The sequence below is a fragment of the Hyla sarda genome, chromosome 5 (assembly GCF_029499605.1).
Source record: "Hyla sarda isolate aHylSar1 chromosome 5, aHylSar1.hap1, whole genome shotgun sequence".
NCBI classification, from domain to species: domain Eukaryota; kingdom Metazoa; phylum Chordata; class Amphibia; order Anura; family Hylidae; genus Hyla; species Hyla sarda.
The window spans coordinates 323,801,084-323,816,153 of record NC_079193.1 but is presented as its reverse complement, the minus strand read 5'-3'; the positions used below and the strand labels follow the sequence as shown (position 1 = coordinate 323,816,153).

General features: G+C 43.4%; 1 protein-coding gene across 1 annotated transcript in view; it reads right to left on the bottom strand.

The window, feature by feature from the left end:
• Window positions 1-15,070, bottom strand: part of DECR1 (2,4-dienoyl-CoA reductase 1) — a 77,402-nt gene that overhangs the window by 15,221 nt on the left and 47,111 nt on the right. The window contains exon 5 of the mRNA XM_056522312.1: window positions 12,408-12,555. Within this exon, the coding sequence (XP_056378287.1) occupies window positions 12,408-12,555 (148 nt within the window). The remainder of the gene's footprint in view (window positions 1-12,407; window positions 12,556-15,070) is intronic.

Here is a 15,070-nt window from a genome sequence, read left to right as displayed (position 1 = left end):
GAGGTTATACTCAAGTGTCTCCGCCGCTCCGGACCATCACCGCTCGTCACCGCTGCCCTGGATGTCGCCGTCCATCACTGTCGCCGCGTCCCCGGGGTGTCCCCGACGCTCCGGCAAGGCCTCTGCTTCCCCGGCATCCTCGCTCTCCGTCGCCGCCATCACGTCGCTACGCACGCCGCTCCTATTGGATGACGGGACGGCGTGCGCAGCGATGTGATGATGACGATGGAGGGGATCCCGAAGAGGACACGCTGGAGCCCTGACGACAGGTAAGTGATCGTCAGCGGACCACACGGGGCACCATAAATGGCTATTCGGGGGCAGCTGAAGCAGTCTGCGCTGCCGGATAGCCGTTTATGTGATGGCCCCGACATACAAAAGCATTGTATATTGATGCTGCCTTCAACATGCGATGGCCTCTGAGAGGCCATCGTATGTTGAAATGATCATAGGTCGGGGCCATCGTAAGTTGGAGGGTTACTGTAGTCTCCTGCAGTGCCTCCACATGGCATCATATGGTGCCCATAAAACTGAAGGGGCTGGCCATGTAAAATGGATTTTCAAAAATACAATAATACATAGACAGGCTAGGTCCAAGACAGAGAGAGAGAGACAGACAGACAGACAGACCGACCATCTCCATAGCCATTCCACCTAAAATTTGTAAACCAGGCAGCCCCTATGAAAGCCAACTTTAGGGCCACTTTTATGCAATAAATTAGAAGTGTAATGTGGAAAACAAAGATTCTCTCACCAAGAGTCAGTGTAGTTTCAGTGGACAAAGGTGACCAGACAAAAGAGAAAGGACAGTGAAACCTGCTGTGATGGATGCTCTCTACAGAACACGACTCCTTTCCCCTCATCTCTCATTCATAATAGGAGATGTTCTCTTCAGATTACACCAAGATCTTCACACCCTAATCCGATTGCCCTTTTACAGGATTTGTTGGAGTCGGTGCGGCTCCTGAATACGGCATCTGTCACCCAAGACTTTAATCACTGAATTGTCCATTGCTGTCTGGCATTTTCTCCATACATCTCTGTTTAACAACGTTTGATTTGATCAATTCCTGTAACTCTGATCCATACTGATAAACAACGCTTTTACCCAGAACCATTTTAAGAGCGATTCATTTATCTTAAATACAATTTTTTTCTTTCGGGTTATAAAGGATTTTTATTATGGCCTATGTGCTGTGCAGAGTCTTATCAGATCAACATGTTTCCTGGTGTGAAAGTTATGAGTGTTCCCTTGGTTATTGCATTGTCATCTCCACTAAATGATAGATGTTTATGGACCCCGATAGGTAGCACAACTTTGCTGAGAAGCCAATTGTTATGTGGGTCTGTGCATCTGTGATGTGCCGGATTTTAATTGGAATACAACGCAGCAGAGTATGTTAGCGCTATAAATAACATCTATGACTTCCCATTACATAGATTACTATAGTTAACAAGTCCTGGGCTTTAACCCCTTAAGGACTGAGGGGTTTTCGTTTTTTTGCACTTTCGTTTTTTCCTCCTCATCTTATAAAAATCATAACCCTTTCAATTTTGCACCTAAAAATCCATATGATGGCTTATTTTTTGCGCCACCAATTCTACTTTGCAGTGACATTAGTCATTTTACCCAAAAATCTAGAGCGAAACTGAAAAAAAAAAAAAAAATCATTGTGCGACGAAATTGAAGAAAAAATGCCATTTTGTACCTTTTGGGGGCTTCCGTTTCTATGCCGTACATTTTTCAGTAAAAATGACACCTTATCTTTATTCTGTAGGTCCATACGATTAAAGGGTTACCCTACTTATATAGGTTGGATTTTGTCGTACTTCTGGAAAAAAATCATAACTACATGCACGGAAATTTATACGTTTAAAATGGTCATCTTCTGACCCCTATAACTTTTATTTTTCTGCGTATGGGTCGGTATGAGGGCTCATTTTTTGCGCCGTGATCTGACGTTTTTAGCGGTACAATTTTTGTATTAATCGGACTTTTTGATCACTTTTTATTCATTTTCCCATGATATAAAAAGCGACCAAAAATATTTTATTTATTTTGGATTATTTTTGACTTTTGAATTTTTTTTTTTGCGCGTACGCCATTGACCGTGCAGTTTAATTAATTATATATTTTTATAGTTCGGACATTTACGCACGCAGCAATACCACATGTTTATTTTTTATTGACAGTTTTATTTTTTTTTATGGGAAAAGGGGGGTGATTTGAACTTTTATTAGGAAAGGGGTTAAATGGCCTTTGTTAACTTTTTTTTTGCAGTGGTATAGCTCCCATAAGGACCTATAACACTGCACACACTGATCTCCTATGCTGATCCCTACAGAGCCATAGCTCTGCACGGATCAGCGAGATATGGGTTCGATTGCTCAAGCTTGTAGTTCAGGCTTGGAGCAATCAAACCCCGATCGGACGCCACGGACACAGGTAAGGAGACCTCCGCCTGCGTCCCAGCTGATCGGAACATCGGGATTTTATCGCAATGTCCCGATCAGCCCAACTGAGCTGGCGGGAAGCATTTACTTTCACTTTCAGACGCGGCGGTCAACTTTGATCGCCGCGTCTGAAGGGTTAACAGCGCGCGGCACAACGATCGATGCCGCGCGCTGTTAGCTCAGGGTCCCGGCTATGATTAGCAGCCGGGACCGACCCCATGTAATGCGGGGTCACGGCGTGACCCCGTTTTTTTAACACCGGGAGCGGGCTTAGGACATACAGGTACGTCCTAAGTCCTTAAGGGGTTAAAAGGGGTTCAGAACAAACTGTTCTGAATGCTGGAGCCGAGAGCTCGTGACGTCATAGCCCCGCCACCTCAATCTATGGAAGGGGGCGCCTTCTCCTACAGACTTGCATTGAGGGAGCGGAGCGTGACGTCATGAGGGGGCGGGGCTATGATGTCACAAGCTCCCGGAACAGTTTGTTCCAAACGCTGACCCTTTAAATGCACCCGCTGATATTTATTCACTTCTCTAGAGTCATTTTAAAATCTCTTCTTTCTGGTAGTTCTATCAAGAGGTTATACTCTGCTACAGCAGATTCCATAATGTTAGCAACATTTTTTTTTTTAGCAGAAGCTAAGTGTCAGACTACTATATTGCACAAAAGGGAAAACTGCTTATAATGGATATGTCATCAGGAAATGACTTTTTGTTAACCATATTTTTTTCAAATATTTTTGATGATTTTTCTTCATTTAGCATTTTACATTTTTAAATAATCATGAAATCTAGAAGTTTCTATTCTGGCCACTAGGGATAAAATTAAGGCTGGGAAATGATCTGCATACAGGGTGGGCCATTTATACGGATACACCTTAATAAAATGGGAATGGTTGGTGATATTAACTTCCTGTTTGTGGCACATGTGGCCATTTTGAATCCAACTTTTGTTTTTTTCAATAGGAAGAGGGTCATGTGACACATCAAACTTATTGGGAATTTCACAAGAAAAACAATGATGTGCTTGGTTTTAACATAACTTTATTCTTTCATGAGTAATTTACACGTTTCTGTCCACTTAAAAAATGTGTTCAATGTGCTGCCCATTGTGTTCGATTGTTAATGCAACCCTCTTCTCCCACTCTTCACACACTGATAGCAACACCGCAGGAGAAATGCTAGCACAGGCTTCCAGTATCCGTATACACTGCTATATACTACTATATACACCGCAGGAGAAATGCTAGCACAGGCTTCCAGTATCCGTAGTTTCAGGTGCTGCACATCTCATATCTTCAAAGCATAGACAATTGCCGTCAGATAACCCCAAAGATAAAAGTCTAAGGGGGTCAGATCGGGAGACCTTGGGGGCCATTCAACTGGCCCACGACGACCAATCCACTTTCCAGGAAACTGTTCATCTAGGAATGCTCGGACCTGACACCCATAATGTGGTGGTGCACCATCTTGCTGGAAAAACTCAGGGAACGTGCCAGCTTCAGTGCATAAAGAGGGAAACACATCATTATGTAGCAATTTCGCATATCCAGTGGCCTTGAGGTTTCCACTGATGAAGAATGGCCCCACTATCTTTGTACCCCCATATACCACACCATACCATCAATTTGTGTGTTCCAACAGTCTTGGGGGGGGGGGGGGGATCTATCCAATGTGGGTTAGTGTCAGACCAATAGCGGTGGTTTTGTTTGCTAACTTCACAATTCACATAAAAGTTTGCCTCATCACTGAACAAAATCTTCTGCGTAAACTGAGTGTCCTGTTCCGATTTTTGTTTTGCCCATTCTGCAGCACCTGAAACTATGGATACTGGAAGCCTGTGCTAGCATTTCTCCTGTGGTGTTGCTATCAGTGTGTGAAGAGTGGGAGAAGAGGGTTGCATTGACAATCCAACACAATGGGCAGCACATTTTATAACATTTTATAACACATTTTATAAGTGGTCAGAAACGTGTAAATAACTCATTAAAGAATAAAGTTACGTTAAAACCAAGCACATTATTTTTCTTGTGAAATTCCCAATAAGTTTGATGTGTCACATGACCCTCTTCCTATTGAAAGAACAAAAGTCGGATTCAAAATGGCCAACTTCAAAATGGCCGCCATGGTCACCACCCATCTTGAAAAGTTTCCTCCCTCACATATACTAATGTGCCACAAACAAGAAGTTAATATCACCAACATTTCCATTTTATTAAGGTGTATCCATATAAATGGCCCACCCTGTAGAACAGGAAGTCTCAGCTTATTTCTCAGCACAGACAGGAGCCCAGTAAAAGGTGACACCAGTAGAGAGATCCCACTGGATCCACCACCATTCACAGCAGAGATCCGCATCACTTCCCCTGTAGAATGACCTCTGAAAAGGTAACAGAATGCTCAGTGCTGTCTTCATTTCATCTGAATGGGACCGCTTCAGTCTATTGTTGTCTATGGGTCCCACTGTAAAGCAGATCACCAAATGCTGTTAAAAACAGCTCAGGCAAGATAGCAGCCCCAAAAATAATGTACAGAAAAGGAAATAAAAATTACATCAGAATATAGAAACATTAGAAGAGAACATGTTTCAATATCTGACTAATTAAGAACAAAAATATAGGCAATACATTAAAAGAGTGCCTCCTTCTGTAGGAAAAGTAAGAAGGGACTATACAATTAGCTGGCAGAGGGGAAAGGAGACCACTATCAGCAGCAAAGATGAGCAAGTGAACCAAAAGGGGGGGGGGGGGGGAACATGGAAGCAAAAAAATAAATAAAAAAATTATTGAAACAGTATTGTAACTTACTTAAAAAAAAAATACACTATTTCAGGACTTTTAATATAAAATCGAATAAGGAGATAACTCAAATATTAGGTGTAATAATTTATGCATTAGAGATTTAGATTTTTTTTTTATAAGTCAGCCAATTATATTATGGAAATAAAATAAATAAATCTGCCTTCTTAGTTTCTTTTCTGCCCAACTGTTACAGGTCTGCTATTATTTTTAGAAAGGCAAAGTTTTGCCATGTGAAAGAGTTATTCAGGTTACGAAACAATGGAAAGATGATCCAGCAGAGTGATGCAAATTCCAGCTTTATTAGGCATAAAAGCAGTAAATCACATGTAAAATAGTGAAGGCAGATTCTGGACGCGTTTCGAATCTGTTCTTTGTCACCGATAAAACAGCAATGCACATAGTCTCCTTATATAGGTAACCACAATTTGCAAAGTAAGACATGCACAGGTGCAATAAAGTTATTACAAATAAAGTGATTAAAACCATGTGACCAAACACAGCAAGTCAGATCAGATTGGATTGGACTGAACTACTTTGTGTGAACAGGGATCTCCAAAAGGGACCGGCAATCATCCCAGATGCAGATAAAGACTCCGCTCCACATGAACAACCAATGCGCCAGAAAACAAACAGAAACCAATTCACACCAAGCTGATTTCACAAAGAGAACATGATATAATACTATAAGCCAGAGACCTATAGGAGGTTAAATAGCGATCCCATGGTGGATTTTAGTACAGCTTTAAATACTTTGATAATGGAGGGGGTTGCATTGTGGGCCATTACTGACAATCGGAGAGCATATTTATTGGAACCATATGCTTTTACCCCTTGTGACGATCCGTCTTGGGGATTAGCTCTGGGATCGTCCTGGACCACGCCACAGGATGCGTTTCTTCTAAAAAAAAACAGCAAACAAACGCTTATAATGCAAATCTGGCACCTTGCCAGTTTTATTAGACAGGTTGCAGGGAAAGAAAGAAACAAAAAGCAGGAACAAACAAAATCCTAGACCGTCTGGTCACTGACTAAACAGATCAGCTTGTCCTGACTAACAACCGCTGAGCTTCCCTCAGCCGGTTAAACAGATGTCCCCTGCAACCTTCTATTCACACTTCATGTCACTCTCTTTGAGCCCCTCATAGCTCGGGCTGTGTACTCCTCAGCAGGCTCTGTCTCTTCCCTACAGCCCACATGCTGTCTCCTAGGAAGAGCCCCCATTACACTCAGTCTCCATCTCATATACACCTCTCTTCCCTCCTGCCTCATTACTTAAGAAGCAGGTGAGAGCTTCTGCAGGGTGAGCCAAGGAAATACACCCTTTCCTTGCCACACTGCCACACCCTATTTTACATGGTCTTTCCAAGACCCATAAAAGGTATCTCTCCTCCACCTATCCGTCCTATCGAGTCCTCCAGGGGATCACTTCTGGAGAGAATTTCCTCATGGCTGGATCAGATGCTACAGCCTCTGGTCCAGCGTGTTCCCGGTTTTCTGAGGGACACGAAGGACGTGTTATCTCAATTAGATGGCATGCAGTGGGATGTAGGATACAGTTGGGTTGCATGCGATCTCGTCACACTGTATACCAGCATCCCATGGGATGTGGCTTTGGTAGCTTTAGCATTTCATCTGAGCAAGCACAGTCATTACACTACTGATTTATGCGAGTTTATTTTGTGAGTACCGTATTTTCCGGCGTATAAGACTACTTTTAAACTTTTAAAATGTTCTCAAAAGTCGGGGTCGTCTTATATACCGGGTGCTGCAGTCTGTCGGGATGCCTGGAGTATGGATTATCGATACCCCAGGCGTCCCGACCAAGATTAAATTCCCCTGTCACATTCGGTACATCCCTGTGTCCAGAAAGATTTTTTTGGGGACACAAGGATGTCCCGGTCACCTTTCTGCTGCCCCGCGTTAACTTTAAAAAAACGCTGGGGCTGCTGGGAGGTAGCGCACGCAGGGATGTCACTGATGTCCTGTGCGTGCGCACATAGAAACGGCAGAGTGGAGCAACGAGGACGTGCGCGCATGATAAGTTACCAATGGCACGTCATCTTCGGTGCTCTAACCAGCGCTCCTCCGGTCCCGGGATCTACTGCTATGGCCTATAGGCCATAGCAGTAGATCGTGACCCCGGACCGGAGGAGCGGTGGTCAGAGCACTGAGGTGAGGCAGTACACAGGCATACAGCCTCCAGCCATACACTGTATATGGCTGAAGGCTGTATGTCTGTGGGGTCCACTACTTACCTAATGTAGGGGTAACTACACTGACAACCTAATGTGGGGGGGGGGGGGACTATGCCAACCTAATGTGGGGGGGGGGGGGAACTATGCTGACAACCTAATGTGGAGGGGGGGGGAACCATGCTGACAACCTAATTGGGGGGGGGGGGGAAACTATGCTGACAACCTAATGTGGGGGGGGGGGAACTATGCTGACAACCTAATGTATGTGGGGGGGGGGAACTATGCTGACAACCTAATGTGGGGGGGGGGGGGGGAACTATGCTGACAACCTAATGTGGGGGGGGGGGGGGCGGGACGGTCTATGCTGACAACCTAATGTGGGGGGGGGGGGACTATGCTGAAAACCCAATGTGGGGGGGGGGGGGGACTATGCTGACTACCTAGTGGGAGGGAACTATGCTGCCTACCTAGTGTGAGGGAACTATGGTAACATATCGCGGTAGAGGGGTAGTCTTATATGGCGAGTATATCCCAAACTCTATATTTTAACTGTAAAAGTTGGGGGGGGGGTTTGCCTTATATGCTGGAAAATACGGTTACACAAGTTTTGATGTCTCAATTATTTTTCATTCAATGGTGATCACTTTTTACAAATCAGTGGAGTTTCTATGGGGGCTAGACATTCCCCATCCCTTGCTAACCTGTTGGGAATCGCTGTATATATTTTCTGAATCTAATCCCTTTTCTGCCGGTGTGGTCTGGTACGGAAGATACATCAACGATATGCTACTCATCTGGCGGTCTGAATTATTTCGTGCCAGACTTCACCAAATACATCAATGACAATACATTTAATCTTAGGTTTACTGTTGAAACATATACAGATACCCTATCCTTTCTCGACCTGATCCTGGTGGGTATTCATATTGGAAACCCATTTCGGGTAATACATTATTAAGGGCTGACAGTAATCATCCAAACCATAACAAGGGCTATTCCAGTGGGGGAAATTATACGATTAAAAATAAATAATTCTACTTTTTCTTCTTTTAAACAACAGAACGTAGAATTGAAAACACATGTTGCATGAACGGGGCTATTCTCATAAAAACCTGGAGGCAGCAGAACATTACGTTAGCAATCGGGATAGAACGGAATTATCTTTCAAGCATATCCCCAAATCAAAGTCTATTTCAACAGAGCCCGCAGTATTGTCTTGAGACATCTACTTTCTCAAACAGGATCCTATGTTGGCACATATTTTATCTGAAGGTTGCATGATAAATGAGAAAAAAAAACAGAGTTCATTAGGGGATCATACAGCCTCGAATTGTATAGGCAACAATTCACACATTTCCGACACTTGGTGGCATTGCCGAAAAAAAAAAAAAAAAAAAAAAGGGGGAGTGAATTAAACCTAGCTTTTATTTCTATCGCTAAAAGATAGGACATATAAGTGAATGTATTATCAGGAGACTAGTGACGTCTTTCCTGAATACCAACACATATCCAATGCTGACAAACTGTTAAACGAGCTATGTCAAAGGGTGTCCATATACAATTGTAACACTCACGGATGTGGATCCGCTGGACCTGTGTGGTAGATAACTCTGACTGTATCAGGGAGCGGAGTCTAAGGTGCCGCTGGTTTTCACCAGAGCCCCCCCACAAAGCGGGATGGACTTGCTACGGCAGGCGGCACCCAGGTCGTTACCCCTGGCACGGCTCGACCACACAGGCGGCTGAGGAGATGTGAGGCACAGGAGGGATAAGGCAGCTCGCAGTCTGGATAGCAGAAGGTCAGGGCAGGCGGCACGGTTGCATAGTCAGGACGTAGCAGGAGGTCAATAGGTAGGCGGCAGAGAAGCAAGGTTTGGTCACAAAGCGAAGGATCAAATACACGGCAAGGCAGAAACAGGAATGCTTTCTCTCAGGCTCAAGGCAACAAAGATCCGGCAGGGGAGTGAGGAGGATGGAGGAATGTATAAAATGAGTCACAGCTGAATTACACTGGCCCTTTAAATCTTAAAGCTCCAGCACGCACACGCCCTAGGGGACAAGGACAAATGCTGGAGCAGGGAGGTAGAGGCTGGGGCAGGAGAAGCACCAGGTTAGTGACGGATTGGAGCTTGCATGCGGGCGCGTCCCAGCCACGCCGGCAGCGGCAGGTAACGGGACCATGCGCTCACAGCGTGTGCGGCCGGAGCGCATAACGTAACAATAATGATCCCACACTCGACGCGTTTCGGTCAGCATCAGTAACCTCCTCAGTGAATAGATGGGGTAGATAGAATAGAACATTGATTCTATAAAATGATAGACATCACAAACATGTAGTCGCTATAGGGACAGGTGATACAATGCCTGTCAAGCTATAACATGTGACCTGTAAAACAAGAAAGGTTCCCCAAGTCTTAGGGTACACCATATATATTCAAATATGCACCTTTTTCCGGGTCCCTTCAAATGGTTTAGGAGTCTTTAACTCGCTTCTGTGCAACCCGCAGTAGCGGGGAGCCGTGCTGTCTCGCCAGCTGCTCAGTGCACATGAGGGGGTTTGAAAAGTGTGGCAGACATCCGTGCCACACTTGTTAACATGTTAAAACTACCATTTCGTTATTGCAGGAGGTGACAGAAATTTTAAGTTCAATCAGTTCCTCAATTGTTGTTCCACCAATGTAGTCTATGTCATTGAATGCACTATATGTACATTAAACAAAAATTTTAAACTAGGATTTTGGAACATCTTAATTACATTGGTAATCCTTCTAGATGCACTTTGTCAGATGCATCCTCCCATTTCATAAATATTCACCGTGGTTCACATGAAGCGTCTGGCGTATCCAATAGAAAAAATCCATATACATATCTGCGGGGGCGACTTGCAAAGAAGACTTTTTAATCGTGAAGCCTTCTGGCAATTCACCCTCAATACTGTAGAGCCTTTTGGTCTCAATATTCGTAAGAAGGAGTTAAATATTATGTCGTCCCATGGATTTGGAGTGTCTGCATTGTTTCACTTTTATTAAAAGGACAACTGCAGTGGTAAACATTTATATATGCCCGTGCCCGGGCCTCAAAAATAAACAAAATAAACTCATACATACCTTCCTACGAGCCCCCGTTGGTCTGGCACAGGCCTCCCGGTCCGGCAGTGCTGACCTCATTCCACTTCCTGGGGATGGGGACGCCGCAGAGCTGTCGGCGTATCACCGTCCGTAGCGATGTCCCGCCCCGGTTGGTGATAGGCTGAGCCCACTGTCATGTAAGAAGCCGGCCAAAGCTCCTTACATGACAGTGGGCTCAGCCTATCACAGGCCGGGGCGGGACATCGCTACGGCCGGTGATACGCCGACGGCTCTGTGGCATCCCCGTCCCCAGGAAGTGGAATGACGTCAGCACTGCCGGACCGTGAGGCCTGTGCCAGACCAACGGGGGCTCGTAGGAAGGCATGTACGAGTTTATTTTGTTTATTTTTGAGGCCCGGGCATATATAAATGTTTACCACTGCAGTTGTCCTCTAAGTGTTTTTTGCTTCAACATTATTAATTTTCTCTTCAGGCTTATAGTATTATATCATGTTCTCTTTGTGAAATCAGCTTGGTGTGAATTGGTTTCTATTTGTTTTCCGGCGCATTGGTTGTTCATGTGGAGCAGAGTCTTTAGCTGCATCTGGGATGATTGCCGGTCCCTTTGGAGATCCCTGTTCACACCAAGTAGTCCAAATCCAATCCAATTCAACTTGCTGTGTTTGGTCACATGGTTTTAATTACTTATTTAATTGCACCTGTGCATGTCTTACTTTACGAATTGTGGTTACCTATATAAGAAGACTATGTGCACTGCTGTGTTATCTGTGACAAAGAACGGATTGCTGTTCAAAATGTGTCCAGAATCTGCCTTCACCATTTTATGTGTGATGTACTGCTTTTATGCCTAATAAAGCTGGAATTTGCATTACTCTGCTGGACCATCTTTCCATTGTTTCCTGACGTTACACACCTGGTACGGGCGGATCCGTGCAGAGTGTTTGGGAGGTGAGCCAGCATTTACTTAGTTTTGTTATTCAGGTTACACTGGATAGAAAATACGCAGATTGGTGGGGGTCCGGCCACTGGTACCCACATGGATCTTGAGAGAGAGGACAAAACTGACCCAGGAATTATTGGAGTAACCAATGCTCCATTCATTCTCTATGGGGCTTCTTAACATTGCCAAGCGTTCAGCTTGGCAAAGTTTGGTCATCCACATACAGAGGGAATGGAACGCGGTGCGCTCCGTTTACTCGAGAGCCAAATTTGTCCCCATTCTTGCAATCAATGGGGGTCCTAGTGGTTGGATCCCCACCGTGTTCTAGGTTTCTATGATCAGTTTGTTATTCCCCATCCTGTGGATACCGAATAACTTCTTCAGATCTCAATCCCACTTTAATGCCACACAAGTTAACATGCCACTAAATTGTAAAAATATTGGCCGATGATCACAGCAGACAATAAACACCAATGTGCATACAGGAACAGCAGGAATGGGGTGCTAAAACAGAGCGTAACCAGTAGTGTGTGCTTTTTTTTTTTTTTTTTTTTGAGACCAAATGTGGAGTTTTTAAAATTCTTAAAGCCATCTTACATTGCATTTATAAATCTCAATACAACTTCAGTATGTAAAGCACTCTTAGACATCATGTTATTTTCATATCTTAGACATCATCTAAAATGCTATTATTCCCTACTTATAAAATCTGTCAATTAATTTCTGATTTGCAAGGAGAAAAAAAAAGAAAAGAAAAAAAGTCATTAACAAGTTAATGAGCTCCTCAGACTGGCGGCGATGTAGCGGGTGCAATATGACATCTGCAATGTAAAGCTAAGAGCAGATGAGAAAATGTTTGGGCTGGAAGTGTTGAGATCTTTCACAGCAGGTAAAGGTCATGTCAGATCCAGGTCGATATGTGGCTTACCTTTTCCTGCTTTAATTAGCTCCTTCCCAACCTCAAGCGTTACGTAAGCTGTGCCATTAAGGACAATGTCTGTGATGGTTCTCCAGGCGTTGGCAGAAAGTCTTTCGGAAGGAGAAATAAAGTTACCGGCAGCATTGTTTACCACAACCTAACAAGAGAGAACGTGAAACAGAAACTTGGATAAAGTCATGTACACATTGGACTTCAATTCACCAACCAAAGGAAATTATTGTGCTCCAAGTGGATCGTTTACAGTATACATATCCAAAAGTAGAAGTACGTGGTACAAGATATAGATTTGTTGTGACCTGAACAGTAACATCATAAAACCAGGGTGCATTTACTATACGAGCAGCCTTATAATCCATTATGTGACCCCATGAGGTCAGTCCCTCCTTCTTAAGATGTCAAAGCCAATTCTGAGCCATGGCCTCTTTACTTCTACTTTACACCTTCCAAACCTACCACATCTTAAGTCTTAGTTTGAGTGATGTAAATTTTTTCCAATAAGGGCAATTGGGATATTACTCCTTTGTTGGGTTCAAATTAAAATATTGTGCATTTAATTCTTGGCATACTTGTCATATTTTAATGTACCCAACTTGCACATGCCAAGGCCATTTATTGGTCCATACACTCTTCTCAGGATCTTTCTTTCAATGCTTACCAGCTTTCCTTTTTGTCATGGTCTAAGAATCATATCAATATGACAAGATTCATCAGGGATTGCACATTTTGATGAGGATAGGGTTAATATTTCAGGGCTGATTTCTTTACGTTTACCACATTTGGTTAGCTGGGCTGGCTCATTGTTATTGTTTCAGGTTTGGGAATCAAAAGTGGATAAAAGAGTTGTAGCCCGCTTCTTGTTGAGCAGGTGTCGTAGAAGTCAAATGAAGAACATGTGATGGCCAGCTAACCCCCTAGCCTTGGATGGCCAGCTGTTATGTGGATAGTGCAGAGACTGAAGAGGCTGTGTGGGACAGCCTGAACCTTCTTGCCCAAAATGGACCATTGGAAACAATGTTGGAAAGTTGAGTAAAGGAGAGCAACCACTGAGGATGAGGTGAGGAAGAGTGAACCAACAAAAAGGAGACAGCCAGCAGAAGGCCTAAAATAGAGTAATGTGCCCCACCAGCAGGCCCATGTGGTGCAGATGAGGAGGATAGGAGGAATAGCCCAGGGCAGCTGAGGGTAGTAGTCCCCCTGGCAAAGTATATAGCAGTGTCACATATGCAGGGTGGTCTTGCTAACTAGGAGATCCCCCTGTGTGCCTGTGCCTTTGTAACAGAGTGGGGGGATTCTTGCACACCTTGTACCTGTGATGGACCTGTGAACACCACCAAATAATAGTCCAGTGACCAAGGGTAAATTCCCCCTAGGGTACTAAAGCCATTCCTGAAACCATGCTGCTGCCCATAGTGACTAGTCTGAGAACAGCCGTCATATTTCCAGGGCAGGTTACAAAGTAAAATATATGAGATTTTCTGCTAGGTGGAAAAATTCACTTTCCTCATACACTAGTGTTTGAGTCTTATTTCAGAAGCCATACAACGGGAGCCCTCCACCATGACGCTGCATCTTTTGTATAATGTGATTTATTCTCTTTACGATCAATATAAAATAGTGTTCCCAGCTTACAAAGTTACACATCCAAAAAGGAAGATACAATCTAATATCCTATAATGAAAACATGCCTAGAATGAGTTTAAGATCCCAGTGGGTAGAAGGGCTTTTTAATTGTAATGATCTTCGGAAAAGCCTGGGGGATCTCCACTAGATTTGCTGCCCAATATAGCCCATGATGTGTAGTGACCCATTTACAAAACTTAATGAAATGTTAGGAAGCCTTACCTTGTCAAAATAATTTGAAGCGCTCATACAGTACATGTACCATTGAATTCCATGTATAGCCACACATCACAGTATGTAGACAGCCTTAATGTGGATACAATTGAGAATTTAAAATTATGCCCGTAATGTCCAATCCTTTTGCAGTCCTACCCAGATGATAGATGACTAGAGGAAGCTAGGAAGATCCAAGTCCAGTTCATTAGAACTGCAGGAGGTGCAGGTATAGGATCCTTACTACAGTCATCTAAAAGCAGCCCATGTTAGAAAAGGGCATTCTTGCCCAACAGCTGTTAATGTTAGTGCAACTGAAAGTAATAAATGTCCCTGAATATGGCAATCTCATGTTAACTCTGCTGCAAATTACTTAAAAATAATACACTGCATGGGCCAAATTTATAATGTGTTTTTGGTACTTTTTGGGGGATATTTATCAATGTTTGCTTATGTATTCCTTTTTTTAGTTCTATTTTTCTTACTATTTTTTTTTTGCTTCAGTGCAACTTATTTATCAAACTTTTTTGCAACCTTTGCACTTGATAAATCTCTGACCACTGCAAGTCCCAAAAAAAAAATCACTATTTGCTTTGGTAAGCAAGTTTCTTTTTTTTTTTTTTTTGCTTAGGGCACTGCACAATCAAAAAGTTGTGCAAAAATAAAAAATAAAAATCGCATTTTTTTGTGACAATTTTAAGCAAAAAAAAAACTACTACATGCTTTTATAAATGTCCCCCTATATGCCCAACAGTTTTAAATGGGTTATCCAAGGTAAGGTGATTTTACTAATTACCTCTCTCGGCCAGTAATGATAA